The 24,126-nt window shown below is 38.1% G+C and overlaps 1 protein-coding gene across 1 annotated transcript in view; it reads right to left on the bottom strand.

Annotated features, from left to right (window-relative positions):
- LOC149301087 (regulating synaptic membrane exocytosis protein 3-like) overlaps positions 1-23,487 on the bottom strand; it is a 34,108-nt gene extending 10,621 nt beyond the window's left edge. Inside the window, exon 1 of the mRNA XM_089484574.1 lies at positions 23,271-23,487. Within this exon, the coding sequence (XP_089340700.1) occupies positions 23,271-23,487 (217 nt within the window). The remainder of the gene's footprint in view (positions 1-23,270) is intronic.
- Between the last annotated feature and the right edge of the window lie 639 nt (positions 23,488-24,126).

Here is a 24,126-nt window from a genome sequence, read left to right as displayed (position 1 = left end):
AGGTTTGCTGTGGTGCCATATTCTTTCCATTTGTTTAATGGTGTTCCATGGGATGTTCAAAGTTTTTTATATTTTTTTTAACCCAACCCTGATCTGTACTTTTCCACAACCTTGTGCCTGATTTGTTTCTTTATGACCTGAACTGGTCTTTATGGTGCCACTTGCATGGTGGTGCCCCTTGCTCAGTGGTGCTGCAGACTCTGGGGCCTTTCAGAACAGATGTATATATACTGAGATCATGTGACAGATCATGTGACACTTAGACTGCACACATGTGGACTTTATTTAACTCATTTTGTGACTTCTAAAGGTAATTGGTTGCACCAGATCTTATTTAGGGGCTTCATAGCAAAAGGGGTGAAGACATATGCATGCACCACTTTTCTGTTTTTTATTTCACTTCACCAATTTGGACTATTTTGTGTATGTCCATACATTAAATTCAAATAAAAATCCATTTTAATTCCAGGTTGTAATGCAACAAAATAGGAAAAATGACAAGGGGGCACTGTAAAACTAACATGCTGTTTTCTTCCATGAGAAGCTTTGTGTTTTGTTGTAGCTTGTAGAACACTTTTGCTTATTATACTGTTTTAAATATAGGCCTTTCACCATAATACATATGAAGCACCAATATGTTCTCTATGATGACTCCTAGTAGGTACCTGTTTAAACTAAGACTTTTTCTAAGGTGTTGTAGGCATCAAAGAGGGTATCTTAGCCAAAGCCATCTCTAAGGTTGTACAGTCACAGTCTTGTGTGCTGGTCTGCTCAGGTTACTAGGAGGAATACTTATCCAGCAACCCAAGCAACCAACACACATAGCCAGAAGACCAGTCACCACATGCAGTCAACTAACGTGATTTAGTCCGTTCTTGCAGTTTTTGCCAACTGGATGTGACAGTAACCCAACCCAGCCATTTTTTGCACACCAGCAAGTCTTACGGTTTGCCCCTGAGTCTCACTGTGAGGTGGGTAAAGTCTCAGGGTCACACAGTCTGCATCATGGAACACTACCATTAAATTATATCTATGTATCTCAATTGGTGCTTTTCTAACTTCTATACCACAGTTTGAAATCCTTGCTTGAATACAGGTGGAAATATTCAGGATATTGTCAGATATTTTATCATAGAAAACATGTATTTCATGTATTCTGTATTTTACATGAAATCAAAATGGAGTCAGATCCATTTTATTTTACTTAATCATGTAGTGATGATTTCTTTTTGTCCTTGTTCCCTCTATAATTGAGAACAAAGGAGTATTCATGTATAATGATGTTTCAGCGTATATATGATACAATTAATGTTATCTTCCATGAGAAAGTTAAGGAGTAGACGCTGCATATCTTTAGAAATGTAACTTGGAATGGGGGATACATGGTAAGACTACCAAGGCCTGAGTTACTATCTAGGAGGTAACACCTGGCGATTAGGGTGACCAAGGATAAATTCCAAACACATATCTAATGGTTTTAAATTAATTCTTAGACCAGAGCGTCTCTCACAGGTAAATTAAGAAATTACAACGGTGTAAATATGAGTAGAAATCCTAATTTTAATGGGTAAAACCCACCGTTATGATTGGAGAATTCCAATCAAGAGGTGGAGGCTATGATAATAAGCTCTGTTTTTAAGCTTATGTCTTGGATAATTAAAAAAAAAAAAAAAGAGAAAAAGGAAAAGGACGGACTTATTCACCAAATTTACCCCAGAGAATTGGAATCTTAAGATTCTGGCACCATATTTCACTCTTGGAGTTACTTTGAGTTCTAACCTATATAACTGGTAGAAAGTTATATTCTTTTCCACTTAATTTCTTGCCAATGAACCTGGATTAATTTCCACAAGGACCGGTGGGACAACAGCAACAAGCGGTGGTAATTATAATTGTTTTATTATTCTGAATAGAGATGAATTTTGTCTTCTTCATATAGAATTCCCTGTTTCTGGGAAATAATATATTGCATTATTGTATATGACGGCTTGTGAGACTGCAGCTTATAACCCGTGATAATAACAATAATGAAAAGGTATTTTTACCTGTAGATGAAGTTTGACATCATTTGCATCTATTAGGAATTTCACTAATACTCGTAGACATTATTATATTACTTTTTAATTTGTCATATTAGTTAAACTAATATAAGAGAAATAGTGATATTTTTATTACTGCCCTGATTATTATAAATTTTTGGTTGCTGAGTGGACTGGAAATTAATTGTGTGTTAGACTCATAAAATGCTAATTCATATTGATAACTATCGATAATATATTGTATTTGTATTGATTCAATTTTGACATGTTTTAAGAACGTTGTGTTTTATATTATGCACTGTGTGACTCATACATAGATTTTATAAATTGTATTCACAATAAATAAATATTTTTGATTGACTATCGTGGCGATATCTATCTAATTTGAATTATAATTTTCGGCGATCTGAAAGAATTTAGGATCGGAGATAAAATATAGTGATATATATATTGTGGATGTGGTACTACAATATTTGATAGCGTCGTTATTTTGCGTATGTGATAAAATATTGGTTTTGCTTATTTTGGCTCATTAATATCCCTAACAATATAAATCTTGACAAGGTATGTTTATTACATCTGGCCATTAGAACCATTTGGTCACTGATATTGTTAAAGCTTTGCAATAGATTATTAAATGTTTATTATTCGAAGAGTCGTAGGGTCACCACATTTAGAACGTCTAGGTTTAAACATGCGTTGGGTCTCCATGTTAGCTCATGTATACAGACCAAAGTATGCTTTTTATATTCTGCACATACCAGACTATTTATCTGTTTCTTAAGAAAATCCAGGTCATTGTTGGCATACATCATTGCTCCACATGCATTTTCTAGAACGTGGAGACAGGTACCAGCAATTTTGGATGTCTCAAGGTTAACTGCAGTGTACCTCTGCTGTCATTTTTAAACGTATTCATCCCTACAAACACTTCAAATTTCCAGAGGCACACTTTTACTGGGATCTGGCTAGGAGCATGGCTAGCAGCAAAGGCTTTACTGTAGAGGGACCAAGCCCAACCCCAGACCTGACTTGACAAGCAGGGTGAGATCCAAGCCAGACTTACTTGTAAGTTCCGGATGAGCCTCACATTGGGTTTGGGGCCAGTGTGAACACTGGCTTGTCCAGCTGTACCTTATGCAGGCTTGTTGTGTGACTTATTGACCCATCGATAGCTGTTTATGCAACAGAATAGTTTTTAAAAGAAAATGCATTTTATTTACACAATTTATTTGCTAAACAATTGTTAGATATGACTGTGGTTTAAGTGCCCAGCTAACATTCTGAGCTCCTAGAAAACAGTGACATCAGGGACGGAAAGAGGGACAGGGGGTTTGAGTCCTAAATACTAAATTAGAGCAATGTATAGAAGATATTTGTATCTGGCCCAGCCGCATTAAAGTTACAATTGGAATTGGAATTGTATGAGTCAACCTATTTGGGATGTCAGCTGTATTTCCCTTCTACCAGACTATTGAAAACAGTCACAGTTACCATACTTATCCGATCCTGCAGTTATGTAATTTATAAATATATGTTTGAAGGTAAACAGGCTGTGTAATTTCACTGTGCAGTGGGTGGGTGTATGCCGACTCTATAAATATTCTTGCACATAGGAAAATGCATTGCAACTGCTTAACAAAATGTAACATGTACACAAAAAGACACTTACTGTCTATAGTTGGGTTGTGTACAGAGGCGGGCTGCCCCTAGGGACAGGAGAGCAATTTCTCCCAGGGCCCGTCCAAATTCTGTGAGACAGGATTGCAAAGAGATCATTTAGTGCAGGCATGTCCAAAGTCCGGCCCGAGGGCCAATTGCGGCCCGCGTTCCGGACTGATAAGGCCCCACAGATAAGTTGCCCAAATATAGATCTGTTATTTTGATATTAAAGGCAGAGGGATTTAACACCTGTTTAGATTTGTCATCCAAGTCACAAAATGAAAAGTATGCCGTTTTCAATAAACTTTGCATAAAATAGTTAATTTGCATTTAATTGTAATGGTTCAAAGAATGTCGGGCAAAATGGTCGGCCCTGCACATGTTCACTTCATCAAATCCGGCACTCTTCGAAAAAAGTTTGGACATGCCTGATTTAGTGTCTTGTTACAGTGCTGTAGCGGCACAGTAGCTGTGTACACATTTGTGTGTGTGTGATAGAGCATGTAAAGTAAGTGAAAGTGTGTGTATATGTACAATGGTGGGTGCAGGAGTGGGGGCCACTTGGCTTAGCTTGCTACCCAGGCCAAAAGGTACCAGAATGCCGGTGGGTGTGTGGTTGTTACTGACATGTGGTTATTAACTGGCAACTACTAACAGCCCTTGTTTTAAGTCATAATACAATCCCAAGCCCATACTCGGGTAAAGATGTATTTTGGGAGAGGCTTAGCCATATGGCTTTCCAACACACCATCATACAGGCAGCTAATTTACCTAATTCGGTTACATAAATAGCTACAGTATCAATAGGTCACAAAGTCCCATGAAACGATTAGAAAGCCCTCTCCCTAATCACATCTCCTAAACCAAAAGTGCAGGGCCAAGGCGAGGCTGGTGCACGGTGTTCATGAAAACATTTTCTGCAACCGTTCTGTGACACTTTATCTTCTCCGCTCCCACCTCCTCCGGGTGGCCCTGCAAAAGTGTCCCTCTATGTACATTCATCATATTAGGAGGTATTTATCTAGTTCAGTATTGTCCATCCTGTTGCTCATTATGGCCCTCTTGATACTACCCTGAGCTGCGAGGGCATGCACAAACATACTGACATATGATGTGGCTTGCCAAAAGCAATACGACACACAGATGGGGCAAAGAAAAAAAACATACCTGACCAAATTAGTACAATATCTTGGTAGGAGATGGATTGGTTATAAAGCAATAATCATAGCTATGGACATTTGTCACTGGTTGAATATAATGTTGTCTTCTGCCTCTGGGTGAACACTTGGAGTGTATGCCTTTGTACGTAATTGTAAAAGGTGCTGTTCTATTTGTAGAAAGTTAAACTTGGTACATTTCTTAAATAGAGGCGTGTAAACAGTGTTGTCATTTTATTCTTTCCCCAATAGGTTTCAACACAAAAAAACAACATTTCAGTCCCTGAGAAAAAAGTTACATATACATATATATATATATATATATATATACAGTGTATACAGTATATATATATATATATATATATATATATATGCATATATATATATATATATACAGTATGTATATATACATACACATATATACATATGTAGTTTATAGATTATATATATATATATATATATATATATATATTTCCTGGATCCTTGTGCTTGTGTGTGTCAGTGCTTTCTTGCTGATCATCTGACAATGGGTAAATGTGTGTTTGCTAAACAAACAGAAACCCACTGGCATTTACAGAGACACAGACACTCCATACAAACACTAACAACAACTTGCATTTAAAGGGCCAGCCACATATATCCACAATAACTGCCACAAAGCCACCGACTGATGGTTACATGCAGACACTAAGTATGGTAAAGTAGCACATCACCATACCTGGGAATATTGCTGGGTCAGGGACCCGGAGTCCTCCCCTTACTCCTCCTTGTGGTGTCGCCATGGGAGGAGCAGGGCCTGTCAACAATGGGGCAGTGTTAAATGTTGCTGTTAGGATCACAGGTAGACGTCGCTATTGATAAAGGAGGTGAGACAGGTGACTCTTGGCAGGGAATGGCATTTGACAGGTTGGACAGGGAAAATCCTTGTGGTCCTTGGTACAAACCAAACTCTGTAGCAACCATATAATTGGTTGTACGTTCTGCCATATGCAGGTCAAATCCACATGTTGTAGCATACCTTAACTCTTAAAGCAGATGGGGGCTAAAAATATGCTCCGATATAAAATGACTTGCAGCATATAACCTATGCCATGATTCTGACAGACATTGAAGCAGGCAGGGATCACAGACGTTTTTCTTTACAGCCTAAAGGGCAGACAAAATCTAATCCTATCTTCAGAAGTCGCTTCTTATTGTATTTTTCAATCCATGACAACTAGTGATAAATTATTCAGTATCTTCTTTTATCTAATTGAGATTCACCTTTATCCAGAAAGTAAAGCAGGTTCAATGCTTAAAAGGAACACGCTGTGAAAATTTAACTTGGATTGTCAGGGGGAAAAAAAGTCTTAATCCCCCCCTTTTCGCACTCAGTACCGAAATAAAACAGACATATTTGGTTTTAAAAATAAATCCTCTATTTATATACAGGATATCGAGCCTCTGAAGCCATGTGAGCATCTTCACTTGGCCTGCCAGCCAATGAGAGCTTGGAGATCTTGTCTCCATGGAGACGCAGTCCTCTGGTTCATTTCCACTAAAAGTAATTATATCTTCTTACAGATGGGGACAGTGGTACCCAAGTGATGTTGATGTGGTTCATCACTAGATAGTAACGCTGCTTCCTGAAGCTTCATGCAGGTGTTGGCTCACAATGAAATCAGTCACTTGTTTGACAGATATTGTAGGAAAAACACATTTAAAAGACTAACTGCCATGCCATACCTAAAGCTGATATTTTTTAGTATGCTACAGAATACATGTTTAAAAATCAAAACGGAAGACTTCTATGTCAATATGTATTTTTTTAACGACTGAGATCAGGACACAGACGCACATACTTTGAAACCTCTATAAAAAAAACTAATATAAGTTACCACAAAGCAATACTGAAATTGAAACCAGTCACACATTTAATTTTAAAAAATATATTATAATCCTTTAGCATCCAGAGGTTTTTGTATATATTATTGTAACTGAAAAAAATGGCCGTTTTTACTGTTTGCCTGTTCAATAATGAATTTTTTAATGCTCCCGTACAAATTACAGATTGGTTTTTTTTTTGGTTTTTTTTTAGGAAGTAAAGGACTTTCTTTAGACACTATATATATATTTTTAATTTAGTCTAAAAAATATAGTAAATATAGAAATACAAGGGTAATAAAAAAACAAAGTCACTTTTTTAATACAATAAATTGCACATACTTAATGTAGCTGAAGAAAAAGTACCTCTTAAATACCTTTATACCCCCAATAAAGGGGGGGGGAATCCCTAATTTTCTAAGTTTTTTTTATAATAAAATACATTTTAACATTTCGAAGTTTGTTTTTTTGTGTTTACCATTTTTGCTTACACAAGCTGCTCGATACACATTATAAGAATGTATATTTTCACTGGTCAAATGTAATGCTGTTATCTCGTTAGACTTTGTCTTGGTACTGTGGTAATTAATCAAATCCCTGTATTAGTTTGCCACTAGGTGACCACATAAATAATTAATTGGTTTGTAACACTGACAATTATCATTAACGTATTAATTTTGGTCTGGCTAAACTCGTGGTCTGTTAAAGTACAATCCAATGCACGTATTTAATTATTTTGTGCTGGTATAGTATTAATCAGCTATATTTGAGAGTCTCCTCCTAGACTGGGTGGACAACACCTTCTGTAATGTCCACAGCATCTACGAAGCATTGTGTATTGTACAGACAAACAGGCGTAACTCCAGGGACTAAAGGCAGAAACTAAAATTTTATTTTATACTAATATGCCTTCTACATACATTCCATATTACATGAACTAGAATACATTTCTAAGGCCAACAAACTATGTCAAAAGCAATGTATTTCAGAAACACTACCACTGGTTTTCAGTTGTTGCAGTATTGTCAAAATAAGTTGTTAAAACTAGCAAAAGGATATTGTTAGGACAGTTTTCAGGGGCAGTCATTCATCTTTACTTATGTCCTTGTTTAAGCCGAACAAACTTTGTTTCTCTTAAAAATACTTCCACTCTATTTCCCAGTGGTTGTCACACACTGCTGAGTTTTCATAGGAACTATAGGCTTAATATGTGGGCCTTATTAATACTAATTTCTGGGGTGGAAAATGTACACTCCAAACCACCATCAGAGTTGTGAACAGTGATTCTGCTGAAGAGAAACAACCATTTATTTTTTTACACGTTTTACTGTTCCTTTAAGAATACGTGAGGTCTTAACCTTTTAACTTTTATTGCAGTCTAAGTAGTCATTGTTGGAAGCATCTGAGGTGAGAAGCCATTGGACTTTGCTTCACATGTGTCCATTGCACCTAAAGCACCATAATGCCTCATTGAGACATTGAAGTCAGAAACCAATGCTAATGCGTAAATGGTGTGCAAATATTCTTTTATGCAGACTTCCACTACACACTACACAAGGGGATGTGTGTGATAAACCCTTTCAATATTATCTGTTCTTGGTAATTGGACATGGTTTCCGCGATGATACTGTGAGGCGCGTTGCCATGGCAATTTCTTCTGCAATGCAGTGGGACCCCGACAGTTCTACCAACCACTGAGAGCCATTCATAGTTATATGAAATGCATCCTGTGGGAGCTCCCATATGGAAGGGGTCATGAACATGATAAGAGAGGGTGTTTATTGCCCACAATGTTTTCATGAAACAGGACATTCTATACCTATCGATCCGAAGTGTTTGTACTTAACTATATACCATAGACATAGAACAACATAAACAGCGATCCCTTAGTGCTGAAATGGCCTGAGGATAGCCATAAGATGGTTATTTATCAGGAAAGAGAAAACAGAAGAAAAGGGTTCATTTCGGTTGTACTTGTGAGCCTAGTTCCCACGTTCCCTAGTTTTTCCAAGTCAAGGAAAAAGACAGAACTTGATGAAAGCAAGAGATGCTTGATTACTGGACAGTGCTCTATCCTTTGCCACAATTAAGTTGTTGGGAGTTAGGCTTAACTTAACCTAAAGACTAGATAATAAACCCTGCCCATCAAATGTATCTACCACGAGAGCAGAAGGACAATGCCACATAACTGGCCAGTATATCAGTTGGTCCTGATCTGCAGCATCAGTGACAGAAAACCTCCTTGCACATAACCCTGACTGTAATTACAAATAGACAGGTATTCAGGAGCTGAGTAAACACATGCTTTCAGTAGAAGTCCTGGGCGCTCTCTGTTGGTTCCTTGGCAACCCCTTTATGATCCAGGTCAGCAGGAGATAGATAGTCCTGGTTAGTTTCTTTCATGAAATTCACAGCTGTTTGATGCGCTGTGTTGCTATAGCGATAGCTTCCCTGCACTCCAACCTAATGCTAATATGAAGCAAACTCCTGCCCTGAGTTATACACATCCCAGACACACAAAGGATGGGAAGCATGAATGAAGTATGTTTCTTCTGTAACAAATGTAAAGCATGTTCTATAATCCAGCTTTTAGAATGTTACTCCACATAGACTATAAAGAAAAACGCACAAACTAGAACAGTTTGCCTGGGTATCAGTAGCAGCGATAATTTTCAATAAGGCAACAACAAATGCTATGATTAATATAAGATCACTTCTATAGAGCGCTATAAAATGCAAAGAACCGACACACATTTCAGTTTGTGTGAGGAATTGTGAAAAATAACAGTTTCATTTTCTTAGTGTACTTTGAATAAATTTATGAAACAATATGGGTTATATATCATAGTTGTTCCCGTACACAATTTCAAAAGTGGTCTTAACACCATAGCAACCAATGGAATATTACAAAATCAATACTACTACAACCCCCCCAGGGAGCCTTAGTTATAAAGGACAGGTGACATTGTGTCCAGTGATGTAGCAAGGGCAGTTATGATCCCACTGCTAGCTGCCCAATCATTGTGATCTATATTTGCTGAGAATTTCAGTAGGACAACAATTTGGAGTTGGTGTTTGATGACATTTTCACTCAGAGTTCATGAGCAGAAGATCGGATGTTCCTTACATGGGACTCAATGACATTAATAATGGATAGGGAATATTATCACTGTGCCATGTCATTTTCAATGCTGTGGATGAGACATCCATTATATATGACCTGGTCCCCCAACTGGTCCCCCAGCTTCTATGAAGCAGATTAGTAGCACTGTAGAAAGAAATGGAAGAGCAGCCTCTGCAGCAGGTAGTCCATGTGACTTGGCTGTAGATAGCCAAAGACTATCCTCTGTAGACAGAGCTACTGTTATACTATGGAGCGTAAAATTTAAGCACACTCTCCTAGATGGTATATATATTTGTGGGACTGACAAATAGCCTGACATTCACCTAAAGTGTATTTTTAAGACTTCAGCAGCATGCAGAACTAGAATGTAGTAATCCGGTCAGCTAGGTTATAATGTCATATGATTGTGCTGAGTGATGCCATCAGACAAACTGGAATCCTTTTGGAATTCATGCACATTTAAGACCTCAGAGAATTAAATAAACATATGAAACTTGATCAGCTCTGGAAGGATCTGATGGCTCTACGTTGATCAGCTCTGGAAGGATCTAACACTCTACCTTGTTATCAGTGAAGAAGGCTGCAGGACACTCTGCGGGCCTGCTGGCTTTTAAATGCATGGGGATCATGCTTAGCTCTCCTGCTTCACTATTGTCTGAGCAAATATGTATACATCTTAAAAGATTTACATGGTAAGGGGGGATAGATTTGACAGAATTCATCACAGTAATAAAGGAATGATGATCACAATAATGAATGATGATCACAATCAATAATTGTTTTTATTCAAAATATTATAATATATAACTATAAATAAATAAATAAATAAAAGTAACCCACCTTCGCCTGAAGGCAACAGATTAAAAAATAGCCACTGGCTGCCCCAGAGCCGACAGAGTGTTAGGAAGCTGTATTGCATGCTCCTTTGACATTCGGCAAAGATTAATAACTTCTCTTTATTTTATTTTTTGTGGGTTTGTTGTGTGGCTTTTTGAGGGCTTCATGGATCATTACTGGATGGGCCCTTGAAAGGTAAGGAATGTATTTATTTCCTATAGGATGCACCCTTTGAGGGATGGGGTTCCTGGGATGGGATCTATGTCCCCCCAAACAGGCTTTTGTATACTTATGTATTTAAGCCCCCCTCACCCTAGTGGGCAGGGGGGAAAGATCACCCCAAATGTATTTTTATTTACTTTAACTCTGCTATCCCACTAGTAATTGTATTGGGGTCTTTGGATCTACTGAGCCGGGGATGGGTGTCAATATATAGTGCAATATACCCTACTTCACCATACACAGGATGGAGGAAGAGGGTGGAAATTTCCACCTCCCATTGGTTAATAGGAAGGTCCTGTTCTTTTTTTATTAGATTATTTTTTTTAATTTATTTATGGTGGGGTTGAATATTTTGCAAGTTTTAGGCAAGAGTTCACATTAAATTCACATATTCTCACCTGAAATTCCCAAAATGTATAGTTGTATGTCCTTGCAAACAACTCACAGATTAGTGACTGTACCACCTTCACTATTTTGCATATAATATTCTCTTTACATATGACCTTTTGGGTTTATTCACTAAGAAGTTGAGTGGTCAGTTGACTTGAACTGAGTCAATAGACTTTAATGGTCACTGTTCAAGTCAATGGAGGATGCGATGCATTGTCTAACCAATTTGGGACACTGATGCACAGGAGTATATATACAGTACACACCCCTGCACTGCCAGTAGCTCTTATACATATTTCTGGGTCTACCTCTGATACTATATTAGTTTGTTTATTAATTTTCCTGTCTTTTGCCTACATATACAGATTCTGCTGTTGTGTGCTTAAAGGACACCATTTGCAATTTATCACGATATAGAATATAATTTACTGGTATATCTGCTACACCTGGACATATTGTGCTGTCCATCACCTATTTTCACTAGAATCTACTTGCTATTGTGTTAATGGGTAATATATTATTCATGTGATTCTCCATGTTCTTGCAAATTACTTCCGAAACATAGAGGTTCTTACAATCTAAGCCATGGGACATTAAGTTTTCTTGTAGTAACAGCACCATTCTAGAATTGTTTAGTGTACATTTAGCTAGAACATTGAATGTCTAGTAACCAGTTTGTTGTACACATCATAGCCATTCAGTGTATACTATCATGTAGGCTATAAATATTAATGTTTGCTGTTTAATGCATTATTTAAGCCAGAGTCTGTTTAATATGCAATATATAGTGCAGACTTCATAAGAAGCCCAACTTGCTCCTAGTGAGACACAACGTTCACTACATAAAATTATAATGTAGATTTGCAGAACAGCATGCCAAAGATTGAAAGGCAGTCGGTTGTGATTATTTTGCAGTCTGCCATGATAGTTATTATTTTTGATCATTATTTATTGATTTATATAGCGCCATCATATTCCACAGCACTGTGCACTCATATCCATTTTATGTATCAACACATAGAAACCTGGGAAGAGGTATGTTAAAGAATTGTTCCTCAAAATCAGTTACATTGGCTATGTAATGGGAGTAGTGCGGAGAATGTAAATTCTTTGATTAGATCATGTAATGCTAATACAGACAGTAGAGTATCATAAAATAAGTGAGTAGATCTTCAAGCAGGTTGTGGCTTTTACAGAACAAATACATTCTTGGTCTTCAAGGGGATTTTTTTCTTACCTAAACCTGCTTACTTACTGTAAACCTGCCCATGGAATAATATGACAAGCTCTGATCCAGACAAACATTTTACCAGCTAATAAATCTACAGCATTGTCATGGTTCTTCGGTTTTTTTTATTGCGGTCCTGAATCTGTAATGAGTTATCCTGTCTCCTCAAGGCCTCATCATGAATACTTTCTTGCCTGAATACTTCTGAACATGAAAGTTGCCTGCTGAAAAGCAGATGCCCAGTTAAAATAATTTTTAAGTCTCTTAACGAAACAACAAAGAAAGTCTGGTTTGTCTCTTATCCCTATAATAAGATAGACTTGGGTAACTACCTATTGAGTCACGCAGTATGTCATCGAATTGTTTTTTAACGGAAGAGCTCATTAATGGCTTTAACGGCTTTTAAAAGCTAAAGTAACGGCAAAATTAAACATGGCAAGAGAGCCTGATCTGTTCAAAACAGTTTGAAATGCAGTAAAGCTTGGAGGTACCTCCAACAAATAAAATAACTGAGGACTGGTGCAGATAAAAAAGGCTTTTGCAGCTTGGCTATTAAGGCTAGGTAACAGGGAACTTTTTGATGATGACGGTATTTCAGAAGAGAATATTGAAATCCCAGATAATTTAATTTGTAATGGATGCTTGATAGAGGAAATATTAGGCACATCCTTTAACCCCCTAAGGACAATGGGCGGTCCCTAAACCCATTGAAATCAATACATGTACGGGCTTTGTCATTAAGGGGTTAAGTCCGGAGATGCACTGCTATTCTTAGACTGTGCAATACTTTTGATACTGATTTCCTAAAGATAAACAAAGATGTACTTAATACACTAGAAGGTGACACTGTTGTTCACAGTAGCATGGATACCATCTTGACTGATGATGAGCAGGAAAAAGTTAATTGTCTGGATGAAATTTATACATTGACACCTTCAGGCATGCCTCTGCATAAATTATGATTGAAAAATGGTGCAATAATAATGATGCTCACAAATTTGAATTCTAAACAAGGCTTAGAGAACGAAATGCAGCTACAGATAAAAAGAAAATAGGAAAACATTTTACATTCACACGGAGGTTCGAACTGACGACATTAAAGGGAGTGCTGTTTTTATTTCCCGTATCAATTCGGCACCCTCAGATAGTGATTTTCATTTCATTTTGAAACAAAGTCAATTCCCATTATGTTTAAATTTTGTAATGAGCATAAACAATAGTCCGGGTCAGACTTTAAATAAGGTTGGAATATATTTGTCCCGACTCGTATTTAATCCGGGACAATTGTATGCCAGTTTTTATTGAACTACAGCTGAACAGGCAGTCAAGGTAAACAATTTGCATGCTCTAAGTATGTAAAACAGTTTATTATACCCCAAATATTATCTAGTAATACATATAATTCACAATTGGGGGCTGGCTAAGGATCACGTAGTAGATAATATATGTTGCTAGCAGCATCTTGCTGACCTTTCAGAGCAATATACAATTGGCAGTAAAAATATATATTCAAGAAAGCACTTACATCTAAGCACTGTAGGATAACTAAAAAACCCAAGCTTTGTAAATAACTGTCACAAACATACGCTTTTTTTTTTTTAAATATATAGGGCCATGGTTATAGTACTTAAGTACTATAAATATTATAAGACTAAGTCATTTGTAAACATATCTTTAGGGGAACAAAATGAATTAAGCTCCCATTAATTAACGTGCTTAGGTTTCTCTTTGGGTGGACTTTCTGGCTGTAAATATTGTAGATTTTATGTATTAAGCATGTTGCGAGATAGCCTGAGAGAACATTATCACTGAATATAAATACATGTATATCGAGACTCATACAAAGACAAACAGATGGGTTCAATCACTAGCACTAATTCACTAATTGCTGGATGAAATACCATAATTATCAACTTGCATATTAACTAAAGTGCTACATCTCTTCTTGACTCTGCAAATGATCTCCTGTACAAAAGATGAGCACATAAGCTTAGTCGAGTAGACGCATGCAGGTACAGCGGCTGGCCCTGGAGCACAAATCTTACTGAATTTGTCAACACTGAAATACACCTTACCGGGGCCAAACGTCCCCTGAAAATACATTATACGAATTCATGTCATTCAAAAAGCGCTGTATTCACTTAGGGTCACAGCTGAACTCAGATTGGGTCCATTCAAATTACATCAATGCTGCCCTGAGATTAAGTTACTTAACTCAGCAGGTAAAACCTTAAATTAAGGGAAGAGAGCCCAGCGAGAAAGAGACAGTAAGAGCGTGAGACAGCTTTCTAGATAAAACATGAAAAATGGAAAAAATAATACTTTTATTGTATCAGTAAACACCACCTGCATATCATTCCCCAGCCAAGGCCCAGTCACTCTACACACACACCCATCCTCCAGTTAGGCAAAACCAGGTTGATCCTGCTGCAAAGAAGGTAGGGGTACGTATTGTTGGAGTGTAAACTCTTCAAGGTCGGGGCCGTGTTACCCTTATGTATTGATACCTACTGTATTACTATTGTAATGTTTGTATGACTACTGCACTATACTTTCCCCTTTACTATGTACATTTGTTTAAGTTAAATAAATAAAAATATATCATATGTAGATAATATTGCCATTGCCTACATGAGCACTAGGCAGAACCTAGTATGAGATAAATCTGCAAATGTGTCTTACATAGTTATTTTGTAAATAATAATATTGGTTGGATGAGTAAAGGGAACCAACAGATTTTTTACATGCCCTAGGCCACATGCTACCTAGTAATGGACCTGGCTCCGGCTACCCAGGTACCAAGCATCAAATCCGCAAGTACTTAAGAAGCTAAGTAACTTTACTTGCAAGCTAGTGATACGCCGCGACCCAGGGGATTGTTAAATGCTTTCATTACCATGCAGAAAAAAAGGCAAGCCTAGCTCTAGCCTTAGAGCCATTTCTCATCAGCAGACGTAAGTAAAACACACTTGTAGTGTTGCTGTCTGTAGGGTAACTGAATTGGCCAGATAACTGCTGACAGATTGTGAGGAACTGAACCGATGGCTGCTTCAAGTCCTGCGTAATCTCAGTCTGACTACCGTATTTGCTCGATTATAAGACGAGGTTTTTTTCAGAGCAAATGCTCTGAAAAATACCCCTCGTCTTCTAATCGGGGTCGTCTTCTAATCAGACCTCAAATAGAGTCTGATTAGGAGACTAAGATCCAGATCCCCCGCACCGCTGCAGGGGACCTGGATCCTCCTGTCTCACCCCCCCCCCCCCATCATACACACTTACCGGTGCTTCCTGCTGTATTGCCGGGGCAGCGGGTTGACGTCTACGCGATCCGCGTAGACAACGTCCGCTGCAGCCGGAAGGAGGTGTGGCTAGCAGCGGGGGTTGTCTGCGGTTGTCTGCGGGGAGGGGAGGGGAGAGTGTGTGTGTGTGTGTGTGTGTTAGTTAAATGGGGGTATAGGGTGTGTGTGTGTGTGTTAAATGGGGGCATAGGGCATTTCTGGAGTGGCGTTAAGGGGGCATTTAATAGAGCACTCTGCCTCCTGAAATGCCTTATACACCTATATGCCACTCTGCCCCATAATATGCATTTTAACCCCCTAAATGCCAGAGTGGCATATAGGGGTATAAGGCATTTCTGGAGGCAGAGTGCTCTATACAATGCCTTTTAACTCCCTTAATGCCACTCTGCCTCCTGAAATGCCTTATACCTCCCTATATGCCACTCTGCCCCATAATATGCATTTTAACCCCCTAAATGCCAGAATGGGATATAGGGGTATAAGGCATTTCTGGAGGCAGAGTGGCATATAGGGGTATAAGGCATTTCTGGAGGCAGAGTGGCACATAGGGGGTCAAAAGGCATACCATGGGGCACAGTGGCATATAGAGGGTTAAAAGGCATATCATGGGCCACAGTGCCATATTGGAGTGGCAAGCCTGGGGGCAGATGTGCGTAACTGGGGGACAGGTTGGAAAATACAAGAAATAAAAACAAAAAAAATATTTTTCTCAATCATAGCTTTTATTAAAAAAAATAGTTTACATGAATTAACATTTACTGGTAAAACTTTTTTCCTTTAGGGTCGTCTTATATTCAGGCTTTTTCTTTTTTTCCTAAGTTAATATTCAGATTTTGGGGGGTCGTCTTATAATCAGGGTCGTCTTATAATCGAGCAAATACGGTAATTGCAGTTTAGTTGCAAAACACCGACACACTCTACAGACCCCAGCAGAGAGGTTAGAAACACAGGCAGTTTACACTGACTGATCCCAGAGATTCCATATTGACATATGCCCGAGGATATATACTATTGTGTAGTTATGAATCCCAGAGTGTGTCCATTTAAAGAACTTTAATATGCTATATATTAAAGCTGTTACAGAAGCTGATTCATGGAAAAATGCTAAACAGTTTGAAGCTATATTTACAGCCAACAATAATATACTTAACATAATATGTACAAACAAAAATCCCACTCTGAACCCAAATCATGTAGAATTACAAACATACCATCATACATTAAGGATTCTAGGCAGAGATGTGCAGCCAGTCTACTCCTGGTTGCACACATCTGCTACTCTGTATATGTAATTGAATAAAGTACAGGGCAGAAGTGCATAAATCAGTGGGTTCTATACTTGCAGTTATAGAAAATCATCTCTATCTACACATATTTTATGCACTTTTTGACAGCTCAACCTCTGCTTAGTTGTCACAATTATGTATCATAATATTTGCATTTGTCTAAAATGTGTCCAGGTCCATCTTACAGGGAGATAACATCAGCAACCCCATCAAAGAAAGCAGACAAAGGGGGGAGACTAGGATGTACGCCTTTCCTTTACAGTTAAGAAAGAACCTAACAAGCTTCCCAATTTCACACGCAAAGCTGAAACAAATGACCCAAAATATGACTGCCCACAATAGGTTAATACTCAGAATAGTCCAACCAATCCAGTGCTTACTAGCAAATGAATAATGGGCTAACAGGAGTCAAAGGATTTAGCTACAGGAGAAAAGTTAACTCTGTTTCAGGATGGTCTCATAACCGTGCCATAACTACAAAGATCCTAGCTACACATGACCTGACATATTCAGATTTTAGCTTACAAGATTCTTAATTAATTAGCATAACACACTGAAAGCAGCATTCTGCATAAAGGTGACATCTGGTTGGCCTGTGGGAACTAAATTGTTGGAAGTCAAAGTTAACCCCAAGGTAGTTGTATCACTTATACTGATGTATTTAAGACATATTAAGAAATGTACACACTGCATTCTATCACTTAAAATGCATAATTATCTGCTCTCTTCTTCTGGGTGACGTGACAGAGACAGTATCTCGACCAGGATCTGGTTTCAGCACTGCTACCGCATCTTACTCTCCTGTGAAGCTGTGTCATCAAACTGATTTTATTTCAGAGTAGACAACAGGAAAATTAGACAGACAGAACTGCCTGTTTATCATTGGTAACAGAATCCATAAGGGTGGAAAGGAAGGAATAATGACTAGGGGAAATTTGATATGGAGAATGAGAAAGGTGGGAAATATAGTGAGAAGAATAGTGATGTAAGGAAAAGAAGAAGCATTGATAAGTTCATAGAGAACAAGTAATGGAAAAACAAGAGTTGAAGTAGGTGCTGCTACTACCCAGCCTTGCAGCTGAATTTCTCCTGCAACTTTTCCCCAAGTGATTTAGTGAGTGAGAACTGGGTTTGTGATACCAGTTTTTAGAGGACCAGTGTTCATATAGCCGGATGACGAGTAATGTAAGCTCTCAAGACCTCGGAGATCAGTCAGACATCTAAAAAAAAGTTACCTCTGAGGTCTTAAATGTTGAAGTGATATATTACTCTACAAAATCTGGTCACCCAAAGGAATCACAAAATATTTTGGACTATTTCCACGGACCAGTAGCCAGTCAGCGTGTATTAGGAATGAGAATTTGATGGGGTTGTCATTTTTTTATGGCCCTGCAATATACCAAATATCGATTCCTTGAAAAATAGAGGACAAAGCTAACAAAAACACACAGTATACATATACTCAGACATTCAAACTCAAGTCTTCACAACTCCGCACATTTCATGTTACTATATATATATATATATATGGCAAGTCAATTAAGGCATCTACTTTGTTTGCATCAGAGGTCATTTTAAAACAATCAATTATAGAGAGAATTATTTCAGCTTCAATATACTTTATCAGAATTCTAGTGGATCAAACGTTTACATACACTTTGTTAGTATATGGCATTGCATTTTAGTTGCTTAACTTAAAAATCACCTGAGGTAGCCTTGCACAAGCTTCTCACGCAATACTTAGCTGGAAATTTTGCCTATTCCTGACAGCGCTGGTGTAACCGAGTCAGGCTTGAGGGCCTCCTGGCTCGGACACGCTTTTTCAGTTTAGTCCACAAATTCTCTTTGGGATTCGGGTCAGGGCTTTGTGATGGCCACTCCAATACTTTCACTTTGTTGTCTATGAGCAATTGTGTTACAACTTTGGAGGCATGCTTAAGATTATTGTCCTGCTAGAAGACCCAGTTGTGACCAAGTTTTAACTTTCTAGCCGATGGCTTGAGGTGTTGCTTCAGTATTTCTAGAAAACCCTCTTTCCTCATACCGCCTATTTTCTAAAAAGCACCTGTTCCTTTTCTAGCAAAACACCCCCAAATAATGATGCTGCCCCATGCTTCACAGTTGGGATGGTGTTGTCTGGATTAAAAGCCTCACCCTTTTTTCCCCCATAAATAGCGCTGATAATTATGGCCAAATAGTTCAATTTTTGTTTTGTCTGACCAGGGAACACTCCTCCAAAAGGCTAGGTTTTTTTTCCTGGTGATCACCTGCAAACTTAATTTATGCTTGTAGTGGGTTTGCGGCTTCTTCCTGGTGTGACAGCCTTTTAGGCCATGGAAATGCATGATTTTCTTAATGGTGAATGTAGATACTTTGGTACCTAATGCCTCTAACGCCTCCAGTAGAACCTCCAGGAGTTCATTTGTGCCTCCTTCCTGAAAGATGCAGTGTCTGTGTGGTTCCAGGCCTTTTATATTTGCACACAATTATACAGTTTATAGTGGTACCTCTAGTTTTTGGAAATTGCTCCTTAGGAGAAACCAGACTTGTGGAAGTCCACAATTGTTTCCAGAGGTCTTGGTTGAGTTGCTTGGATTTTTCTATGGTATCAAGGGCAAAAAAGACCCTGGCTCTACAGGCCACGTATGACAACTGGCCAGTCAGAAAATCCTAAAAAGTCATTACATCAGTTTGTCGAATCTTACAGGGTGTTAAAAGACACAGTCAACTTGGTATATGTAAACTTTTGACCCACTGAAATTCTGATATAGTGAATTAAAGCTGAATAATTCTATCTGTAATAAACTGCTTTAAAATTACCTTTGATGTGAACAGAGTAGATACCTTACACCCTTTGCGACACAGAGTTTTACTCCCTGCCATTTTTAGCATATCTTTGTTTACCCATGAATCCCCGTTTCCATATTTAGTGTATGCACACGAATTATATACTGTTTTTTCAAAGATGGGGCTTTCTCTGTATACTGTTTTTTTGTGTGTCACTTAGTATGAATTAAATGTAGACAACACAACAACAAAAAAAATAGGAAAATTTACAAAGGTTTTCTTCTACATGTTAGGTCCCCCCTAAATGTATGTTCAACCACATCCCCTGAGTAGAATAGTACCCCATAATGACATAATGATATTTTTATTTTATTTTATAAGGGAGCACAATGTTCCTTTACTACACTGTTTAATATTATTTTTGAACTTGGGCAAAAAGTTGCTTTTTTAAGAAAGGGTTTAAGGTATATTTGTAGTGGGAAGGTGACAAGATGTCACCTATTTTTTTAATTTGTTTTACATTTTCTTAATTTTCTTTCCATGAAATAGTGACATCACTACAGTTTGTAGTGACTTTTAAAATTGTTTTTATTTTCTTAAGGATTTTTTGAAGATGGAGAAACAGTGTTTCCCAAAGCTTCTGGACATACCCTTACCCTTAATCGGTTGACCAGGGTGTGCCTGGAAGCTTCACATCCCGGTGAACTTCAGCAAAATGGCGGAGCTTTCGGGCACATTCTCTCCCCCAATAGTCCAATCGGGGGAGAAGATGTGCTCGGAAGCTCTGCCATTTTGCGGAAGTTCACGGGAGAGTTTATGTCCCTGTCCCGTTGTCCCCGAAGAAACAACAAAGACTTTTTGGAGCAGCAGAAGAAGATAGAAGAAAGAAGCAGAAGAACTAAAAGATGCAAGATCAGAAACTGAGCTGCGCAGCAGAGAGACAGCGACACGGAAGCAGTTAACAGAGAAGGTAGGGAGATATTCCGAAAGAGCGCGAGAGAGAGAGATTATAAATGAGAGTGTGAAGGAGCATGAATGAGAGAGTAGGTAAGTGTGGGAGTGAACTAACCAATGGAATTTAAACAAAGTCGGAGCTTTGTTAGGGGTCCCTTTTCGTTTTTGAGGATTCATAGGAATGGTCGGTATATATATATGCAAATTTCAATAAAATTGCAATTCGTACAAATCCGAATGCACAAGTCTATTGTATGGTAACAAGAAATGTGCGGAGTTGTGAAAAATGTCAATGTCTTTAGCCTAAGTTTATGAAAACTTTCAGCCTCAATTGTAAACATGTTTTTCACCAAGCCAGCTTTCTGCCAGCCTATCACCCAGCTTGAGAATGAATGTGTTGCAAATCGTCATTTGTTTACAGGCTGGTAAACAGATATGTAATGACTATTTGTTACAAATGGGAGGCAGGAGATGGCAGGAGGATCCCTTTAGACTGGTTACCTCTCCCCAGTCTCTGACAGTAATTACTGCCTGCTTAAACGTGCTCATTGTGTTGCTTTTCATGGTATAATTATTAAGGACTCTTACTAACCCTGGAGTAGCAGTTACTGCCATTGTAGTTATAGAAAGTGTTTTTCATTTTTATTTTTTGTTATATTCTCAGCAAAAGGATGATGGGCTGCAGCAATGTTTTCTGGGTCCCCTTAATAACCCAGGTTTTAAGTACTTCACATTTCGGTACTTATGTACTTTACTTGTAATTATTTGTCTGTATTGGATGTATAAAAAATTAATGCATCAGCCATTTCAGATATTAAGAGATCATTTGCTTAGCTTTCTATTCAGTAGATCTATTCACATTAATTAAAGGTTAAATTGCCCTAATTGCTTGCAAATTAATGGGAATGTCTGAGTCTTAGATAACTGAGGCTTTGAACATTTTCAAAGCCTACTTTTCACGAGAACCCCATATATCATCCCTAGTTAAGTGGGGCACTGGAAATATAATTTTTAATGGGGGCATAAACCCTATTTGGCAGGAAATTGGAGTTAAAAATACCCCAGTGCCAGACATGCAGCCTACCCACCCAGCTCCCTTACCCTAGTGGGATTCTGGGTAACATGCAAGTTACCTTTTGGGGATACATGAAATCAAGCTGTCCCTTTCACCATCTCATTTGCTGTGGGATTGAGTGATAAAAAACCTCTAAGTACCCCAGGTAGAGGGAGTAATGTCCATCCAGGAGGGTATACTGTGAGTAGAAGACTGGTAGAGGACCTGTATATGATAGGTCAGGGTGTGACTGGGGGGCTTCCCTGGATCAAGCAAAGGGCAGCTATCCTCATAAATGTACAATGATTGCATCCCATGTTGACTATACTGGAAAGAAAATTATGAACCCAATATCACCTTGCGTGTGCAATACACAGGAGTGGGGGGCACAACCAGGAATTTGCGGTCAACAGTCTTACTCTTAATGTGAACACATATAAATTTAAATGTTTATCTTGCACATTTAACTATTTGTGCATCAACATAATCTTTTATATTAAGGAATGTCAAAATAAGCACAATTTCTTCTGTAGTCTATATTCTATATTGGCCTAAATCAGTATCTTCATTTAAGGTCTTTTTCATATTACCACATTAAACAGATGTCACGCTAAAAGGATTGCTGTTATAGAGCAGATTACTCTAGAGAAATGGGTTGAGATTTCAGAATCGATACAAGAGGTGGTCATTAGCTGCCGGCATTATGTTTTTTAGCACTGAGTGCATTTTAACTCTTTTATCATTTCAATTAGTGCTGGCAGTATTGTGATCACTGATGACATTTTACAGAAGGAGCCTTAGCAGGGTTAAAATACCGGTATATGTGTCTAAACCCTATGATTAATTAAAAAAAAAATTCAGACGACCAATTATTTTTTATAACCTGATTGTCCCAGAACGGATAACATAATTTAATAATTGGGGATAGAAGATGAAATGGCATTGAAGTAAAAGCATGGATCAGGTCAAGCATATGTGAAATGGATTCACGGAGATGACAGACATGTGTTGGAATGAATGAAAAAAGTATAAATATGAGAAGCTGGGATGTTTAAAATGGATAGATGGAATTAAAAAAAAATGGATAAATAATAATTAGCAAGGGGGGAGAACTGCTTTTTAATTGGAGCAAACAGGAGAGTAGATCAATAAATACATTTTCCTTTCTGCTACAATAAATGATGCATTAATTGAAACGAAGTAAGGACAGTAGTGGTTATTATGTTCTCCCTAATCTAGCATTTAATCATTGCACTGTGCAATGGCCAGTCCAATCCTGGCCCTGTTAGTTTTCCACCCTTTGCTTAACACAAAGACTTGGCCGTTTCATTCTAAAGGACCTACCCTAGCAAGGAACATACATCTTACCAGGCTGGTTTAACTGCAGGGTACTCTTACTCCACTGTGACAGTCCCACAATGGCCACCATCTTGGCTCCAAGACTGGACCTTCTCTTCTTTGTTGTGGTAACCCCAGCTGCATCTGTGGTTCCAGGATTTCCCTTTTCCAGGTTATACATCTCTCCGCTGATGCTGGAACTGCGGATGACATTCCTGGCTGAAGAACTCGCCTCCCCGTTGAACATTTTGGGGAGGTGTAATCTAAATATAATGGAGGAAGGATACTTCAGTAGGCAAAAAAAATATGTAGCAAAAAAGCTTGAAAATCAAGACATTTATTTTATACACCACCTAATAGTTCAACTATTAAATTCTTCACAGATTACCTATTGGGGTTGGAATGGCTCAGCAGTTTAGTTACTTCTTCACAGCAGTTGATGCTTAGTAGTCAAATTAAAAGAGGTTAAAAAAGGCTGCGCTAAAAATAACTAAAATATGAGAACCAATCATTTTAAATAAGCTGCTATAGTGAGAAACTCTTCAAAAGTGCATAAAAAACTCCCCCACAAATAAATATGCAATAGTGTAAATGTCAAGCAATAGAAAAGAAAGAGTTCTTAGCGCTTTATATAAAATAGAATCCACATGATAAAATAAATTAAAAATACTTACATTTCAGCGTGTACTGGTTGTTCAAATGCAAAGAAAGACATCATAGTAAATTGATGCTTATTGCCTCTGTATTCCACTTCCCAGGCACAATCAAGCCGGCACAGTCCCCATAGGGCAAGGCTAGCGATAGTCAAGTCATTGGAGCATCGAGTTGTGTGGATTAAGTTAGCTCATCTGGTAATGTGCTCAGTGATCAATAAAGCGGAATAGGA

The sequence above is a fragment of the Sceloporus occidentalis genome, unplaced genomic scaffold (genome assembly GCF_023333645.1).
Source record: "Sceloporus occidentalis isolate IW3139 unplaced genomic scaffold, rSceOcc1.0.p SCAF_22, whole genome shotgun sequence".
In the NCBI taxonomy this organism is placed as follows: Eukaryota; Metazoa; Chordata; class Lepidosauria; order Squamata; family Phrynosomatidae; genus Sceloporus; species Sceloporus occidentalis.
This window is presented reverse-complemented; position numbering and strand designations above follow the sequence as displayed.